The sequence below is a fragment of the Chenopodium quinoa genome, unplaced genomic scaffold, assembly GCF_001683475.1.
Source record: "Chenopodium quinoa cultivar QQ74 unplaced genomic scaffold, ASM168347v1, whole genome shotgun sequence".
NCBI classification, from domain to species: Eukaryota; Viridiplantae; Streptophyta; class Magnoliopsida; order Caryophyllales; family Amaranthaceae; genus Chenopodium; species Chenopodium quinoa.
This window is the reverse complement of record NW_018745448.1, coordinates 5835525-5854426: the sequence shown is the minus strand read 5'-3', so window position 1 is coordinate 5854426 and position 18902 is coordinate 5835525. Positions and strand designations below refer to the sequence as shown.

Below are 18902 nucleotides of genomic sequence, written 5' to 3'. Positions count from 1 at the left end.
TTTTACGAACTAATGTAACACCTTGTTGAGTATTAGGTAACATTTTTTACTCATTTTTTGACATATAGTATCACCATATTCAATATTATGTATCACTTTTTGCAAACTAATGTAGCACCTAATTAATTAATTGTAACATTTTAATATAATAATTATTATTGATAAATTTCTTTTTTGAAACAATTATTTATCGGCATTAGTTCAAAATCGACTTAGGGCACCGGTTCAAGGGCCAAACCGGTGCCCTTAACTTAAAATAAGGGCATTGATTGTCCCTTGAATCGGTCCCTTTAATGCCTAAAAAAAGGAAAATTGATAAACAAACCATTATATATGTATATAAATAAACTTGGATATTTTTTTTAATAAATGCTTGTAATATTACAATTTCATTAAAAAAAATAAAAATTACAATATACAAAACAGCATTAGCTTGGAAATAGAACAGTAGCAGCACGAAAACTGAACAGCAACAGCACATAAGTAGAACAGCAGCAGCATGCAACAACAGAAGCAGTAGCAGAACAGCAACAACACATATGCACAACAACAGTAGCACATAAGCGGAGCGACAGCAACATGCAACAGCAGAAAAAAACGCAATAACAACTTTAGTGCTTTCTAACAGAGAAAATTGATTACAATTTCAGCTGCTAAGTAAGGCTCCACCTAATATCCTCGAAGTGGAGAGAAACGAGAATGACAAGCATAGAACAACGAATCCAAGACGAACGGCCAGTCTTTCGGATGTACTCGGCCTGCTACCTAGTCTTTGTGGCTTGCTTATTCACTTTTATTTCAGCAGCTGTTCGCTTTTCTTCAGTTGTGTGCCTTGCAGTAGCAAGCTTGTTCACGAACTTATCTTGTGTTTTGGCTTTCATTCTTTCCACCTCAACCTGAACAGTTACAATTTAGTGATGAAAGTAATATTATTATGGTAGATTGGGAGGACCATAACTAATCTTGTGCACTATAAAAAAATAAAAAGACTTAAGAAGATATAAATATAGTTTCTGCTGTCAAACAATTAACACCCAGTACACCCCACCCCCTGCGGCCTCTCACACACTAACCCAAAATAAATCTAGTGTATCTTTACATATGATAACAAACTCCTATATACATTCACTTTCAACAAAGCTGAGAATAAAAAATTGGCTATCCCTCAACCTCTCACTATACGGATTTTTAATCAAATATCATTGTTAGGAATTGTTCTCTTCCATACGATAAAGCAAGCTGTTAGTTATTTTAGTTTTAAAACCAAAATAGAAATAAATTTGTTCCTAACTCCTTATACACGCACCATCCTTGAGGACTTTATATTGGCAATTCAATAAAGTACAATAAAGTACAAAGATATTAGATGACAGATGCAAATCAAAAGCTAACTGGCCCGGGGAAAACATATAAATCAATGCTGACAAAAATGGTTGACTCCATAATGAATAAAGCAAATAATAAACAATTGGTAAAATATTATAAAAGTACTGAATACCTCATTTTTTCTCATCTCAGCCTTAGTTTTAGATTTTTAATGATTTTTGCATACTTGGATCTTCATTGCTTCACGTTCAGACCTGTATAGTTTATAACTATGTTATTTTTTTGTCTAGATAGCACTAAGAAAGGTTTAAAGATGTATAATAAATAGTCAAATTTGGTCTTATATATAGACTTGGAGTAAGATTATTTGCTTTATAAGTGTAAACCAATGAAAGTCAGGCAAAAAAAAAAAAAAAATCTCTACTTATCTTATTTCGTTCGGTAAAGTCTTGCTAGTTGCTAGCCCTGGGTGGCTAGGCTCTCCCCATGACAAGCTCAAAGAGCTAGATTCACCATGGGGAAACCAAAGATACAAGGTTCTAAACCTAAACAGGTACTCCCAGCTACCCACTATACTTTCACTTGATTGAAAAATATGAAGAGGGAGATAAAAAAAAAAGAAAGAAAAATTCTTGATCAAGACTAAATATATGCACATTCAAGACAGCAGAAGTTCCCAAGGTATGATGTTACTAAGTACGAAAAGTATAGCATAAATACCTAATATATCTTCACATTTATTTTATTTTTTCCATTGACTTCCCTAGTTAACAATTTTTATAGCACAGATTCTCCATTTCTCCCACTATACTGCACTACTTCTCATAATAAATTAATTAAGCCAACTATGTTTGATATGAGATTCTGCAATTAGGACAAACGAACCACCTTAACATCATACAAACAACTTCGACGATTACAGTGTTATATCAAAAACCAAAAGCAGGTACTGCTCATCAGATTTGATACCAAGTTAACATTCCACAACAAGATAGAAGATTAGCTTTTAGAACTCCACCACAATGAAATCATAAATATGAGCTGGCAACAAACAGATAATGAAAAAGATAGATGACATTCAATTTACTCAAGATAATTAGGCATAGAAATACAACTACTGTATTTAAGGTTATTATTCAGCTAACCCAAAGCGTTCTTAATCCTATTTAAACTAAGAACGAAAGTAAATCACTACTTTCTCTACAAGGTAGAGAACTAGAGATGCCAAAAGTGAAATCAAGTAAAAGTTTAGACTTAAAATACAGAGATATGATTTATTTTTCTCTGCTTCCTTATATTAAACTATCAAAAGTTAATATTTCCAATCAAGATGAGGCACTCCAAAACCACAAAATGCCTTCATCATTCTGCTCTATGGAAGGCTTAATCATCATATTCATCCTCCTATTTAAACCCTAATATAACCCAAAATTCAAACCCTAATCCTAACAATTTGAATGCTGACCATAAATTCAAACCCTAACCCAAAATTTCGAACCCTAGTCCTAACAAATTCATAGCAGCAAGCAAGCAACAAGAAATGAAAAGCAAGTAGTTACAAAGCCAAAAAAAAAAAAAAAAACAAAAAACAAAAAACGAAATCCCCAAATTCACAGAATCGTCGTTTATTTGTATTGTAAAAAAATAAATAAATAAAATGAAATCCCCAAAATCAAAACCCAAAATCATAGATTAAAGAAATAAATAACCCTAAATCGAAAAATAAAAGTAGAAATAAACTTACAATTGCAGGTGCTGATGGTGCGATTTTGTAGGAGGGAAAAAGAGGTGATGGTGCAGCTTCGGCTTGAAGAAGAGGTGGTGGTGGCTGCCCGGCGTCGGCTTGAGCAAGGTAGTGGAAGACATCCCGGTCGATTTGAAGATGACTGAAGTAATGAGGAGATTGAGAAAGTTGGGGTTTTGTTATTATACTTTGGCGCTTTTAAAAATACCACAAAATTAAAATTAACACACATCCTTTTTTACACTTTAAGCTTTTTTTTTTTTTTTTTTTTTTTTTTTGTGAAAAACAAAGCTTAATTACTGTTTTAATAATTCATTTCAAAATACTTATAACGATTTTTTTGACACATACTAATGATTTTAATACTATGAATGATAACTTCTCAGTAAGTGGACCCTATACCTACTTCGACATCATTAATGTTATTTACAATTTTTTAAACCAATTAAGTTGGTGTCAATCGAACTAGTGGTACAAGTTAGGATCAATAATGTAAACTCGTCATAAATTGATGTCATTAGTTGTTATTTTTCCTAAATGAGGTAAAGGGTAGTAGGTCATATTGAACCAGTACATCTATATAAGTTAAGGGTACTGATTTTTGTAAAATAGTATCTTTTAAGGGCAGTTTTTCTTTTTTTGGGGTTTAGACAAGCTATTACAGTAGCGTTTTAAGAACCAACACTTTTCTTCAACTGCCTTTTTTACTTATTCTTCCTTTATATATTTATTTCTACTAATGATATGAGTTCTACTTTATCAGAATGTTACAATAAAGTGTTACTTAATATCAAAGTGTTACAATCAAGTGTTACTTAATATCAATGTGTTACACTAAAGTGTTACTTAATACAAAAGTGTTACAATAAAGTGATATAATGTCAAAGTGTTACAATAGTGTTACTTATAAATTAGTTAAGCTTCTAGCCTTGAAAGTGATACCATGTGGTGTTACCTTAGATCAGTTTTGTAGTAGTGAAGAAGGTAGATTTCTGGCTCGGTAGTGGAAGAATTTGGTGCTTAGTCGCTGGCACTGTTTTCTCAGCGTTAATTCCTATATGCCTCGGCAGCTTTATGTTCTTGAATTTTCCAGTTTTTTTCGTAGCATTATTTCGACTTTAGTTATGAAAGAAAGATATTTCCCTAGATTCCTACATGTAAAAATCCTATGTTTTTGGCTAATTACGGATGGTCTTTCCAATGAAAACATTTTTATGCTTATGCTTATGCCAATAATGTGAATAAAAATTACGTACATGAAATACTTAGAATTTTTCGAGTCTCATCCACTCATTCTAAATCATTGCCAAAATAAATTTTAGGAATTAAAATAGAAATCCTCCCCAGTTGAGTTGCCAAAAAATTATAGGGAATATTTCAAGCCATCCCACACTTGAGTCCTACTGTGATCATACACTTAAGCATGGTGACATCCAAAGGAGATGAAGCTAGAGTAAAAGATTCGCCAACAAGTTCTAGGAACTTGTAAACCATTCACGGGGTGAACGTTACACCCTTGCTTTAACGATCCATGAGATCGTTAACTCCAATAGGTCTGGAACCATGACTAGAAGTTCGGGGATGAAGGTACAAATCCAACCTAAAAGAGATTGAACTTTCCCTAAAAATAGGCCTCTACTTTATTCTTCTCGTATTCATGTGTGCCTTATGACTAACATGCATCAATAGGTTAACCCTAAACCTGATTAATCTATGTTGGTTGAGTATTAATGCACATATAAATATATTATTGCCGATCACTTGAATTATAATCATATTATCTTAAACAAGATTATTAATTATCTTATTAAGCGTGATTATAAGTACAAATTCCCTTTAAACATGCATAAAAGACGTGATCAAACAATAAAAATAATAAACATCAAGCAACATAATAATCATAATAATAACTATAATCAGCATCAAAATAATAATCACAATTAAAATAATTATGTTATAGCATAATACTATTAGTAAGATCCTAGGCATGATACTAACAAGATTAATAGCAAACCATAGCATGTCACTAAGAATTAAAAATCAAAGATTTAGCCCTAACATGATATTAAGAAAGAAATAGGAAGCAATAATAATCATACTTGATATTAGAAATCTTAGTTATTACCCTAAACATGATACTAGGAAGCAATAAAACATCCTAACATGATACTGGAAATCAACAAAATAATCTAAACATGAATTCTACATCAATAAAGCAATTAAATTACTTAGTTCGATGCCTCGTATCTCTTTCTAATAACAAAATACACACATTTGTAACTTCAAGGAAAATATAAAATCAAATAATTAAATTAAATAATTGAAAGAAAAAGTTAAAAAGTTTATACTTGATTTGAATTGGGACCAAACCCTCAGAAATTATCAACCTTTTACGTCTAGGGCGAAAGCAAGCTCGAACTTGGCTAGGTGTGTCTAGAGCTAATGTCTGTGGAATTTCGTAAAAGGGAAGGTTTAGAAAAAAAGAATTAAGAGAGAAGGAAAGCTTTTAGCGTTTAGAGAGAGAATGAGTCGAGAGATGATAGATGATTGTTGATGATTAAAAACGGGGAGATACGATCCCTATTTATAGAAAAAATAGCACGGAAACGATAGAAAAGAGTTCGAGTACTATTCGGAATAAAAGACCTCATGTCGCCCACAACAGGAGTTAGCGCCAGACGACAGGTAGCTGCGCCAGGCGACAGACTTGTCGTTTGGCGCTGGGACAATTTTTTTTATAAATTTTTTTATTATCATATCTTTTGATACAGAAGTCCAAATAATTCATATAACATGTCGTTGGAAAGCTCTTGAAGTCTTCTTTCCAACTCAATTAGAATCAGATTAAAATATTTTGTATATTAAAAGATATAGCTAAAATAGTGGAAGGGTGTCAGTTTTGGATAGAGTTTCGTATTCCATTCATATCTTTTTCGTTGTAGCTCGGAATTAATATATCATTGGAAATATAATTTCAAGATCTATCCAACCATATAATATTTGGATAAAGATTATGAGGCACAAAAATAATATCTGACTGTCTTTGAACATCTTTAAATTCGAATAGAATTAAGATTAAAAAAAGGAAAGTTTTATTCAATTTCAAACTCTTTGATATTATCTTTTTAAATAGGATGATTAAGATCTTTTAGAAACTCATAGAAGCTTCTAACAAATCCTAATTATTTTATGAATAGGATTAAACATTTGGACCCTCCACATGATTATTAGGCCATAAGTAAAATCCGATTTGAGCCTAGTTTAGTATTTTGGCCATAACTTCTTCATTATTCATCGGAATTGGGCTTATTATATATTGTTGGAAAGGTTTTTTCAAGCCCCATCTAACTACACTATTATTGGACCCATATCATGGACCAAACTAAACTGAAATGCACGAATTTCATAAATAGGGTAAGAAAAGAAATATTTTCAAAAACAGTAAGAGGAGATATTTTAATAAAAACATCCTCATCACTAGACTTTTCACACCTTCGCTTTGTTCGATAATAAATGACATGAAATGTATTCATCATTGGGCTTGGTTTTGGGGAGACACATTTGTGTGTTTACACTATGGCTATGGAACTACCTCTAATACCTCACCCTATCCACCTTTTTAACTCAAGAATGTCTTACTTGTTCCTAATATTAGTTTCCATTAGGAAATTTGCTTGTAATAATTTTGTGTCTGTTGAGTTTGACCCTCTCGGTTTTTCTGTGATGGACCTTATTTCGGGGACAACTTTAGAAAGGTGCGATAGTATGGGGGACCCCTACATTTTTTCCAACTCTTCCACTCCAAATGACAATAGTCAATTATCTCTAGCTCTATTTTCTCCTTCAACTTGACATCATAGACTTGGACATCCGTGCGATCCTATTTTTGGTTTTCTTAGGAAAAACAATTTAATTCGTTGTCATAAGAGAAATAGTACTCAATTTTGTTGTTCTTGTCCTTTAGGGGAAAACATGTACGACTTCCTTTTAAGCTATCTACTTCTATCACTTTTTCACCGTTTGATATTGTTCATGCAAATTTATGGACATCCCTTATTTCTAGAAATTGGGTCACAAATACTATCTAGTGTTGCTTGATGATTCTCTCATTTTATGTAAGTGTTTTCTATCAAATCTAAATCTCAAGTCTATGGAATTTTTCTTCATTTTAGAGAATATGTTAGAACTCAATTTGAAAGGGACATTCAAACCTTTTAAAGTGACAATGGTTGGGAATTTGACAATTCTCCATTTCGTAACTTTTGTGTGTCTAATGGAATAGTCTTTCGTCTCTCTTTCCTGTACACTTCATCCCAAAACGACAATGACGAAAGGATCATTCGCACTATTAACATGTCTCGCACTATACTCTTTCATGCCTCTCTCCCCATCCTTTTGGGTTTACTCTATAAATATTGGGCTTACATCCTTAACTTATTGCCTAGTATAACCATACCAAAAAAGACACCAACCGAAATATTATTTCGTAAAGTACCCACGCACTTATGATCACCTTCGTACTTTTGATTGTTTTTGCTACCCAAATCTTAGTGCAATCGCTCCTTACAAGCTTGCTCCTAGATCTAAACTATGTGTTTTCCTTGGTTTTCCTTCTAATCTTAGGGGTTATATGTTTAATGACTTATCATCCAACAAAATTACTATCTCTCGCCATGTGACATTTGTTGAAGACCTTTTCCCTTTCTCAAACCATCAAAACTTTCAAGCAATAGATTATGAATTTATAGATGCCATAAACACCTATGCTACTAACCCCATGTTCATGCAAACCCAACACCCAGTTGGCCCACAAGCAGCCGGTTCAACTCCAACACATAGTCCTCCTCAGTCTTGTAATACCCCGTATTTTTATACGTTTTTATTTAAAATAGGTATTTTGTGAAGTATTTAAATAATTTGAAATGTTTTATGTATGGTATTTTAACGGTCAATAACTTTAATTCTCCATAATTAAAAAATAAAAGTTATATATTATGATAGTACTTATTGAGACTAATTCAAAATGATCCAACATAAATATGTTTTTCCTTACATATTATTCACAAAACACAATCAAAGGAGGGTTGGTGAATATAGTGTAAAAGTCAAAGCGGGTCAAATAAAAAAAAACGGAGGAAGTATGTACTTATGTACATCAATGTGATCAACGTGATATCAATAGTTTGAGCTTTGGTTCGAATTTTGATTGATTACCTCTACCCATGTGCATATTTGTTTTCGCTGGGTTAGTAGGTGTATTAGTTATTGAACGCAAAAAGATTTGCTACTTCGCAAGTAGCTAGGCTTTGAGCTTCTGAATGAAATTATAATAGTGGGCTGGGTCATGAATGCGGCTAATCATGGGCTTCTTAGCTCATATCTTACAAAATCCTTTGGGCATATTTTTACATTTCTGTGTTAAAAATCCTTGTGCTTACTGCTAGAGTTGTGGCAAAATAGATTTGGGCCTTGAAGTTTGGGCAAAAATACTTCATTATAAATTCCAAACAAAAGGAATTAGAAGTAGATTTATCATAATCGAATGTGGCCTGATCTCATCTTTCTTAGATAAAATGTTATATAATTATATTGATTAACACGTAAATTTGTATATGAATATACTTCATTAATCATTATAGTTGGAACAAATCGCAAATCTATATACGAAGTATTTAGATAGATCCATTACATAATTGTTTGATTTTTGTATAAAATGTTACATTCAGATTCAATTTGCAACTAAAACAATCATTCCAAAATAACATTATTATAACATTTTATTAGTAAACATTTGGCTATGAATACATATAAATTTTATTTGATCTTATTATATCAACAGATACAAATCTTAGCGACCAATACAAGAGCTAAATAGCAAATCTGCATATGTAGCTATTATTCAATGCTAAAAAAAATTGAAGGATAAACGTGAACATGTACCGTACCCTGTTGCTTAATTAGTTATAGGAACACTATGAAGCATGACTGTTTCGACGGTAAGACCAGGCCCGAACCCGAACAAGACACCCCAATCTAGCCCTTCTCCGGTGGTAGTCTTACCTTCTTTCAATGACCTATTCCTCATCTCATCCAATATGAACAACACACAAGCACTAGACATGTTTCCAAACTCGCTAAGAACATGCCTAGTATCCCTGAGTTTATCTTGCTTGAGTTCGAGTTTGGATTCAACTTGGTCTAGTATTGCAGGACCACCAGGGTGTGCCACCCAAAAGATTGAGTTCCAATCATCGATCCCTATTGGTTTGAATGCCTCAACAAGGGCTTTCTCGATGTTCTTAGAGATCAAACCAGGGACGTCCTTGAGTAGATGGAAGGCTAACCCTACTTCACGCAAGTGTCCATCGATGGCTCCCTCAGAGTCGGGGAGTATTGTCTGGGCAGCCCAAACAAGCTGAAAGATGGGCCGCTCAATGGACTCATCAACATCAGCACCCACAATAACAGCACCGGCTCCATCCCCAAAGAGTGCTTGTCCTATCATGGAGTCCAAGTGAGTTTCAGTAGGACCTCGGAAACAAATGACAGTAATCTCAGCACAAACCACCAACACACGAGCTCCACGGTTGTTCTCCGCAATGTCCTTGGCAAGGCGGAGGACTGTACCACCAGCATAGCAACCCTGCTGGTAGAGCATGAATCGCTTGACCGAGGGTCGGAGGCCTAGGAGTTTTGTAAGCTGGTAATCAGCCCCGGGCATGTCAACACCAGAGGTGGTGCAGAAGATGACATGGGTGATCTTGGACCGCGGTTGTCCCCATTCTTTGATGGCCTTAATTGCCGCCTCTTTACCGAGTTTAGGCACCTCCGTTGCGAGAATGTCTTGGCGGGTGTTTAAGGATGAGGCATTGTAATCACACATGTGTGGGTTCTCTTTCAATAATTCTTCAGTTACGTGCATGTACCGCTTCTTGATCATTGACCTTTCGCCTGTATACTGTTGATAAGTATATTAGGTGACTCGTACTTCGTAGCTTTGTCCGCCCGATCGGGCGGACATTGCCCGGTCTGACCGGGCGGAAGAAGAAGAGGTGCCTGGCAAATTCGTTGAAGAAGCTGCTCTCGCGCCCGACCGGGCGAGCCTTCGCCCGACCGGGCGAGCCTTCGCCCGATCGGGCAGACCTTGCCCGGTCTGACCGGGCGGTGGGGGTTGGATACGTTGAAGCATTCGTATGGAGTTTTCTTCTCGCGCCCGATCGGGCAGACCTTGCCCGGTCTGACCGGGCGGAGAAGGAAAAATACGGAACGCGGATTTTGCAGTTTTAGGTTATCTTATTTTATTATTTTTTGCCCAAGTATCTTTTAATTAGGGATTAATATAAAACCTCCCCAATATCAGTATTAGGGTTAAGAGAGACAGAGTGAGAGCCGTTCTTGAGAAATACAAGAATCATCTTTGTAATCTTTGCAGTTTATAGTGAAATCATTCGATCTCGGTGCCCGTGGACGTAGCTATCACATCGATAGTGAACCACGTAAATTCTTGGTGTTGTTCTTATTGTTTGCATTGAATTTCTTTATTGTTTTCTTGTTTGTTTTCGACCTTTGCTTCCGCTGTCGCACAACAATTGGTATCAAGAGCTCAGGTTCAATCCTTGGATAGTTTCTTGAAGATAACAATGGCAGGAGATTCAACAATAAGAATTGAGAAGTTTACCGGGAAAAATAGTTTCGGGCTATGGCAAATTAAGATGAAGGCTCTGTTAAAACAACAGCAGATATGGCGTCCGTTGGCTCCAAAGAGTACTACTTCGGAGTCAGGAGACGGACCGACTGACTCGCAGTTAGAAGTTATGGAAGAGAAGGCACACTCTACCATATTACTTAGTCTTGATGATCAAATCATCACGGAGGTTGCTGATCAGGAAACGGCGGCTGGATTGTGGCTGAAGCTGGAGTCATTGTATATGACTAAGTCGTTGACCAACAAATTATTACTGAAACAGCGGTTGTTTAGCCTCCGGATGCAGTCAGGTACTTCCTTACGGGAACATCTAGAAAAACTTAACTCTATTTTGCTTGATTTACGTAATTTAGATGTTAAAATTGATGATGAGGATGCTGCGTTGATTTTACTTGTATCTCTACCGTCTAGCTTTGAGAATTTTGTAGAGTCTTTTGTTGTTGGTAAGGATTCTATAACCTTAGAAGAAGTGAAGGCAGCACTTCATACTAGGGAACTCAGAATGAAAGCTACGAGTGATAATGGGGATAATGGTAGTGGGTTGTTTGTTAAGTCCGGAAAGTCTAAAAAGAATAAGGGGTTTAACAAGGGGAACAATGCTGGGTCGGGTGCTGGAAACGGCAAGGATGGATCTAGTAAAACTACTACTAAAACATGTTATTACTGTAAAGAACCGGGTCACTTTAGGAATAATTGTCCGGTGAGGAAAAACAAGTCCCAGGCTGCTGTAGTTGAAGAGAAACCGAATGAGAGCTATAATTCAGAGGAAGATTTAGCATTAGTCAGTTCTGCTAGGTCTGATGATTTATCTGATAACTGGGTTCTAGATTCGGGGTGTTCGTTCCATATGTGTCCACGTCGAGATTGGTTTGATACATATGAACCTCGCAATGGGGGTATGGTTATAGTCGGTAACAATGCTCCATGTAAGGTCACAGGTATTGGTTCCATGAGGTTGAGGACTGTTGATGGGCGGAGGTTAACTTTGACTAATGTACGGCATGTTCCTGCTTTAGGAAAGAATCTGATTTCATTGGGTACCCTGGATGACTTGGGGTACAATGGTGTGTTTTCAGATGGGGAGTTGTGTATTTTCAGAGGTTCTGAGTTGGTACTTAAGGGTATCAAAAGGAACACCCTCTATGTTTTTGAGGGTGTTACACTGCCTAGTTCTGCGGTTTGCGCATCTGTATCTCACCAGGAGATGACTAAGATTTGGCACATGAGGCTTGGTCATATGGGGGAGAAGGGGATGCAGCTATTGTCCAAGAGGGGTCTTCTATCCGGGGTCAAGGTTGCCAACCTTGAATTTTGTGAGCCTTGTGTGTTTGGTAAGAAACACAGGTCAAAGTTCAGCAAGGGTGCTCACATTACTGATGCAGTGCTCGATTACATCCATTCAGATTGCTGGGGTCCATCTAGAGTTGAAGGTATGGGAGGTTACCACTATTTTGTGTCATTTGTTGATGACAAGTCCCGATACACATGGCTTAGGTTGCTTAAGTCAAAGGATGAGGCCTTCAAAGTTTTCAAGCAATGGAAAGCTTTGGTGGAAAATCGACAAGGAAGGAAGATCAAGAAGCTACGAACGGACAATGGGCTAGAGTTTTGCAAAGACGAGTTTAATCAGTTCTGTGCAGATGAGGGTATAGGTCGGCATCATACTGTCAGGAAGACACCACAGCAGAACGGTGTAGCAGAACGGGTTAATCAGACACTGCTAGAGAGAGTTCGATGCATGCTCTCTAATGCAGGGCTTGGGAGGAGGTACTGGAGTGAAGCTGTGTTAACAGCTTGTTATGTCATTAATAGGGGTCCTCATTCTGGAATTGATTCCAAAATTCCGTTTGAGATCTGGAGTGGTAAGTTGCCTAATTTTTCGAATTTGAAGATTTTTGGTTGTGTTGCTTATTATCATGTTATTGAGGGTAAGCTGGATCCACGAGCCAAGAAGGGGTGTTTTGTTGGGTACGGGGATGGTGTGAAGGGGTTTAGAATTTTTTCACCTTCGGAGGGTCGGGTCATTCTTAGTAGGGATGTTACTTTCGATGAAAACACCATGTATTCAATTAAAAATGCAGAGATTTCAGATTTGAGAAGGGAAGGAGACAATTTATTACAGACAGATGGGGTACTTGAGGTACATCAGTCTACCATTGCTGATTTACCTCGGGTACAATATATTGATGATGATGCTGATGTTCCAGTGCCGGGTACTCCTGAACCTGAGATTACTCCTACTCATTCTAACTCTGGGGATGAGGTGGAGCAATCTAATCAGGGGTCATCTAGTCAACCTGACACCATTCTTGAGATGCCTAAACGAGTTATCAAGAAGCCTGTTAGATTGATTGAAGAGATGGAGGGAAGAAATTGCTGTGTTGATGCGATGACAGGTTATGCATTGAGTGTAGCTGATGATGTAGAGTCATTTGAACCTGCCACATATAAACAAGCAATTAGTTGTAGTGAGTCTGCGCAATGGCTTGCCGCAATGGGTGAAGAGATGCAGTCCCTTTACAAGAACAGAGTGTGGGAACTGGTAAAGGTACCGGAAGGGAGGAAGCTTGTGGGTTGTAAATGGATTTACAAGAAGAAAGAAGGGTTGTCGGAAACTGAGCAAATACGTTTTAAGGCTAGGCTAGTTGCTAAGGGGTTCAGTCAGGTAGAAGGGGTTGACTTTGTTGAGATATTCTCACCTGTGGTTCGACATACTTCTATCCGTGTGTTATTGTCAATTGTAGCACATTTTGATCTTGAGCTGGAGCAGTTGGATGTTAAAACGGCCTTCCTTCATGGCGATTTGGAGGAGGAGATTCTGATGAAGCAGCCCGAAGGATTCGAAGCTCCTGGAAAGGAACACTATGCCTGCAGATTGCTAAAGTCATTGTATGGACTTAAGCAATCCCCCCGACAGTGGTACAAAAGATTAAAGGAGATGCTTAACTCGGAGTTTGACATGAAAGACTTGGGTGCAGCTAGGAAGATTTTGGGTATGGAGATCTACAGGGATCGGGCTAGAGGTAAGCTTTTCTTGACTCAGAAAAGCTACATTGAAAAGATTCTGTCTCGTTTTGGGATGGAAAAATCGAAGCCTATAAGTACGCCAACTACTGCTAGTTGTAAGTTGTCTTTGTCTATGTCACCTCAATCAGAGGAGGAGTTGTCTTATATGTCTAGAGTTCCATATGCAAACGCGGTTGGTTGTTTGATGTATGCTATGGTCTGTACTAGGCCGGATATTGCGCATGCTGTTAGTGTTGTAAGCAGGTTTATGGCTCGACCTGGGAGGGAACACTGGCAAGGGGTGAAAAGGATTTTTCGCTACCTGAGAGGGACAGCTGATATTGGTCTTGTGTACGGGAATGGTAAGGAATGCTTGGTCACTGGGTACAGTGATTCTGATTATGCAGCTGATGTGGATACCAGGAGGTCTGTGACTGGTTATGTGTTCACTTTGGGTGGTTCTGTGGTTAGTTGGAAGTCTACATTGCAGTCATCAGTTACGTTGTCAACTACTGAAGCTGAGTATATGGCTTTAACTTCTGCAGCTAAGGAGTCTATTTGGCTCAAAGGCCTAGTAGGTGAACTGGGTATTGCACAGGATTTTGCTACAGTGTATTGTGATAGTCTAAGTGCGATTTGCTTAGCTAAAGATCAAGTACACCATGATCGGACGAAGCACATTGATGTCAGGTATCATTTCTTGCGTACTGACAAGAGGATTAAGGTGAAGAAGATTGGGACTGCTGAAAACCCGGCTGATTTCTTCACTAAGCCTGTTCCGTTTAGCAAGTTTAAACATTGCTTAGACTTGCTAAATATTGATTACTACGTGATGTAGTAGGCCCTGAGGGGCGAAGTTGGGGAGCTCCTGGTGTAGGTGTGTTGGCATTAAGGTGGAGCTTGCCCGGGGCTTGTGATGCAGGTGGAGCATTATGAGTTGTTATACTTGGAGACGAGTATGTGATGGGTCTTGGTTGAAGACTTATCGGGATGTATGGCTTATGCATGAGTCCTGCATCGGGTTTGGCTTGAGATGTTTTTTCACTATGTCTTGATGGGGTCGTTTGCTGACTACGAGTTCTCGTCAAGGTGGAGATTGTTGATAAGTATATTAGGTGACTCGTACTTCGTAGCTTTGTCCGCCCGATCGGGCGGACATTGCCCGGTCTGACCGGGCGGAAGAAGAAGAGGTGCCTGGCAAATTCGTTGAAGAAGCTGCTCTCGCGCCCGACCGGGCGAGCCTTCGCCCGACCGGGCGAGCCTTCGCCCGATCGGGCAGACCTTGCCCGGTCTGACCGGGCGGTGGGGGTTGGATACGTTGAAGCATTCGTATGGAGTTTTCTTCTCGCGCCCGATCGGGCAGACCTTGCCCGGTCTGACCGGGCGGAGAAGGAAAAATACGGAACGCGGATTTTGCAGTTTTAGGTTATCTTATTTTATTATTTTTTTGCCCAAGTATCTTTTAATTAGGGATTAATATAAAACCTCCCTAATATCAGTATTAGGGTTAAGAGAGACAGAGTGAGAGCCGTTCTTGAGAAATACAAGAATCATCTTTGTAATCTTTGCAGTTTATAGTGAAATCATTCGATCTCGGTGCCCGTGGACGTAGCTATCACATCGATAGTGAACCACGTAAATTCTTGGTGTTGTTCTTATTGTTTGCATTGAATTTCTTTATTGTTTTCTTGTTTGTTTTCGACCTTTGCTTCCGCTGTCGCACAACATATACATTATGTAGTAACAACAAATTCATAATATGTAAAGACCACTGATGGATATTCAAATTTTTTTTGAGTAAATGTTGTATAGAATTACTTTTTCATTATAAATTGATACCACTTAACATATTTGGCAGATCAAATGATGGAAATAATATGTACTCTATATTTTATTTTTTGAGTTTCAGGAGAAATTGGAGAAATTAATAAATAATAAAATAAGTAGTGGAGTTAATGGAAGGTAAATTGAATGAGAGAGAATCTATAAGTAATAAAATATAATTATATTGAGTCTTATTAGTTGAGAGAAATGATTAAATATTATAAAAACTTTTCAATGCAAATAAGAAATTGGAGCAAGTATTTAAAAACGGACGAAATGAAAAGTTAAGCAAGTATTTAAAAAACAGAGGGAATACATTGGATTTAACAATAGGACATATGAGAGTATAGAAGACATACACATGCGCTTGAACTTCTTCTTGAGATCAGTCATATGCTCACTCTCGGTAACACGGAAGTAGAAGTCAGGGTACTCCGCCTGGTACATTTCATTCGGAGGATTGGCAGTTCCAATTGCTAGGATGGTTGCTGGACCATCGGCTCTTTGGGCATTACGGATTTCTTGAACTGATGCCATTGCTTCAATAATTCAAGTATGTAGTAAACTTATTCAATAAATGAAAGAGAAAGTATGCAAGACAAAAAGAAACTTTGATTTGTTATTCTAGTTCTAGTACTTAAAAGTTCAATGATAGGAGACTAGGAGTTTGTGTGAAGTGAAGGTTGAAAGGTATGAACTTTATATAAGACCAAGCAACCAAGCTAATAGGCCAGGCCAATTATTGCTATACATTATCATTTTCGTAAAAGGGTGACTATAAAAAATTGTTGAATGATGGAAATGGTTAGCTATAATTAGATTAACTTAATAATTAAGGTGGTTAAAATTGATTAATGTGAAATTTTAAGATGTTTTAATATTAATTGTTCTACAATGGAGTGCCACCAACTATTTAATTTAATTTTTTTTTGTCCTTAATTAGACTGACTAAGATATTCCAAGTACGGACTCTAAGCTTCGCCTACTAAATTTGATTTTTTATTTTTCTGTTTTTCTGACGTTACTTTAAACTAATGTCCATCTTTTACGACTTCTTTTTTGGTCTTAAATACTATGAGTTGTGACTAGTGAGATACAAATAGAGTTGTCAATTTGGATAGCCGGATGAAGTTTTGGTAGGAGTATATTTAGGTTGGATCTATTTAAATCGAATATGTTTGGGTTAAAATTATTCTTTTAACTCAGGTCAGGTCGTGTCGGGTCAAATTCGGGTCATAGTATATCGAGTCCAAGTCGATTATGAGTCGGGTCAACTCCATATCAGTTCATGTTCCGTGCGGATAATTTCGAATTGGGTTTAAACGGGTTTGACCGGGTTAATTTCAAATTGGGTTAAAGCGGGTTGGGTTGATTTCGATTCAGATGATTTTGAATCTGTCAAGTTCAGTTTGATTAAGATAAGGTTGATTTAATATTTGGTCGATTTCGATTCAAATCTTTTTTGTAATTGTCTAGATTTTTGTCAAGTTGACCAAATTCAATATCCACATAAGGTCATTATTAAACTAGAATAATTATTAAATTTTTAACTTGTTATTGGGTCGATATCAAGTCATTCATGTGTCATGTCTCATATTGCATGGTTAATTTTTACAAAATGGGAAGAATTAGTTTTCTCATTTACTCAATTTCTGTGTAATATTATCTTGAAGCCAACTTCAAATTTAATAATTATTGATGATTTATCATACCTACATACATAAGTGAGACAATTAGTAATGAACTAGTGATAGACTGATAGATTGATAGATGATAGTCACATATGGTGATATACAAAAAAGAATATCCTCTTTTTAAGGCACTACTCTTCAATTATTTAATCTCATAAGGCTATGAATACTACTCCCTCCGTGTTTTAATAAATGTTACATTTACTGAATGTGGCTGTATTTTAATAAGTGTTACACTTCTTTTTTGGCAAAAACTACATTTTAATATTATATTTTTTTCTCTCTTATAGTCCCAACTCAAACCCACTACTGTTTATTATTTATTTTTTTACACATTCATTACTTATCAATAAACTATTAACCCCACTATCTTTCTTTTAAAAAATTTTAATAATTCAACCATCCCACTTATCTCTTATTTTATTTAAGTCAATTAAATTGCCTAAAACTATGTGTTGGTCAAAGCATAACACTTATTAAAACATGGAAGGATTATTAATTTCAATTTTTTCTATTTCAATAATTTGTATAAGATGTTTGTTATATGCCATTTACAACAAAAGGTTCGGGAAATTCATAGCATGGATAATCCTCTCCTTCTCTTATGAACTGTCCATTGAGAGTAAGAGGATACTTGTAGACACCTATTTGTGTCTCCCCAAAACCAAACCCAGTGATGAGTACCTTTCACGTCGAATCATAATCGAATGAAGCGAAAGTGTGGAAAGTCTAGTGTTGCGGAAAGTTTTAATTTATTTTCCTCAGCTAAGATGATTGAGGTGCCAAGTGAAAAAGAGTCCGTGAGGTTGTTCATCAAGAACCTTCAAGAAAAATATTTCAAGCATCTCTAGTATCAAAATAATCTCCATACCTTCAAGGCCATCTATGACATTGGAATCAACATTGAAGACGACCTGGCTAAGTTAAAAGCTGCCAACAATAACTCCAACAGTGGCTGGAAAGGAAAGAAGAACGACAATCCTTCTTCTTCCAAAACCACCCACTCAAACAATGTTAGCACTTTTAATTTAGGAGAAGTCCTTGCTATGAACAATAAAGGACAAAAGAAACCATTTAGGAGGAACTTTACTCCTATTGGCATGAGTTATGACACCGCATTTGATTGATAAATGCAAAAGGTCTTATAACTCCTATCGGACCATTTGGGGACCCACCAGTCGAGAAGAGGTCAGCTAATTGGAACCCAAATGCACACTGTAAGTACCACCAAGGTAGGGGCCATCTCACCGAAAACTGTTGGAAGCTTAAGGAAGCTATCCAAGACTTGATTGACAACAACAAGCTACCGTTGCCCCCTGCCAGTAAGAAGCCAAGCATTGATAATGCACCTCTTGCTCATGCCTTGGCCATCTCTGATGAGGAAAACGAGGTTGACCCTTCCTCTCTCATTAGACCTGTCGAAGAAATCTCTGCCACGAAAAAGGAGGAGGAAACCTTCTTTGATGTCAAGGATAACCTTCCAGGGCCGGCAAGTAAGGAAGATATACAGTTGTTCACACTGTCTATGATGGAGGTATCGCATTTACTACGTGAAGCTCTAAAGGCTATAAAAGAACCCCAAAAGAAATATGACGAGGTTCCACTT

General features: G+C 36.9%; 1 protein-coding gene and 1 long non-coding RNA gene across 2 annotated transcripts; both read right to left on the bottom strand.

The window, feature by feature from the left end:
* Positions 1–348: 348 nt before the first annotated feature.
* LOC110713559 lies at positions 349–3784 on the bottom strand. The gene is made up of 3 exons (XR_002509988.1): positions 3071–3784; positions 1499–1580; positions 349–896 (listed from the first exon to the last, which is right to left on the bottom strand). It is a non-coding gene; the product is annotated as an uncharacterized LOC110713559 (long non-coding RNA).
* A 5085-nt stretch (positions 3785–8869) lies between these two features.
* LOC110713558 (chalcone synthase-like) lies at positions 8870–16364 on the bottom strand. The gene is made up of 2 exons (XM_021892007.1): positions 15965–16364; positions 8870–10021 (listed from the first exon to the last, which is right to left on the bottom strand). The coding sequence occupies exons 1-2, from the start codon at positions 16140–16142 to the stop codon at positions 9024–9026; spliced, it is 1176 nt and encodes a 391-aa protein (XP_021747699.1). The 5' UTR covers positions 16143–16364; the 3' UTR covers positions 8870–9023.
* Positions 16365–18902: the final 2538 nt, after the last annotated feature.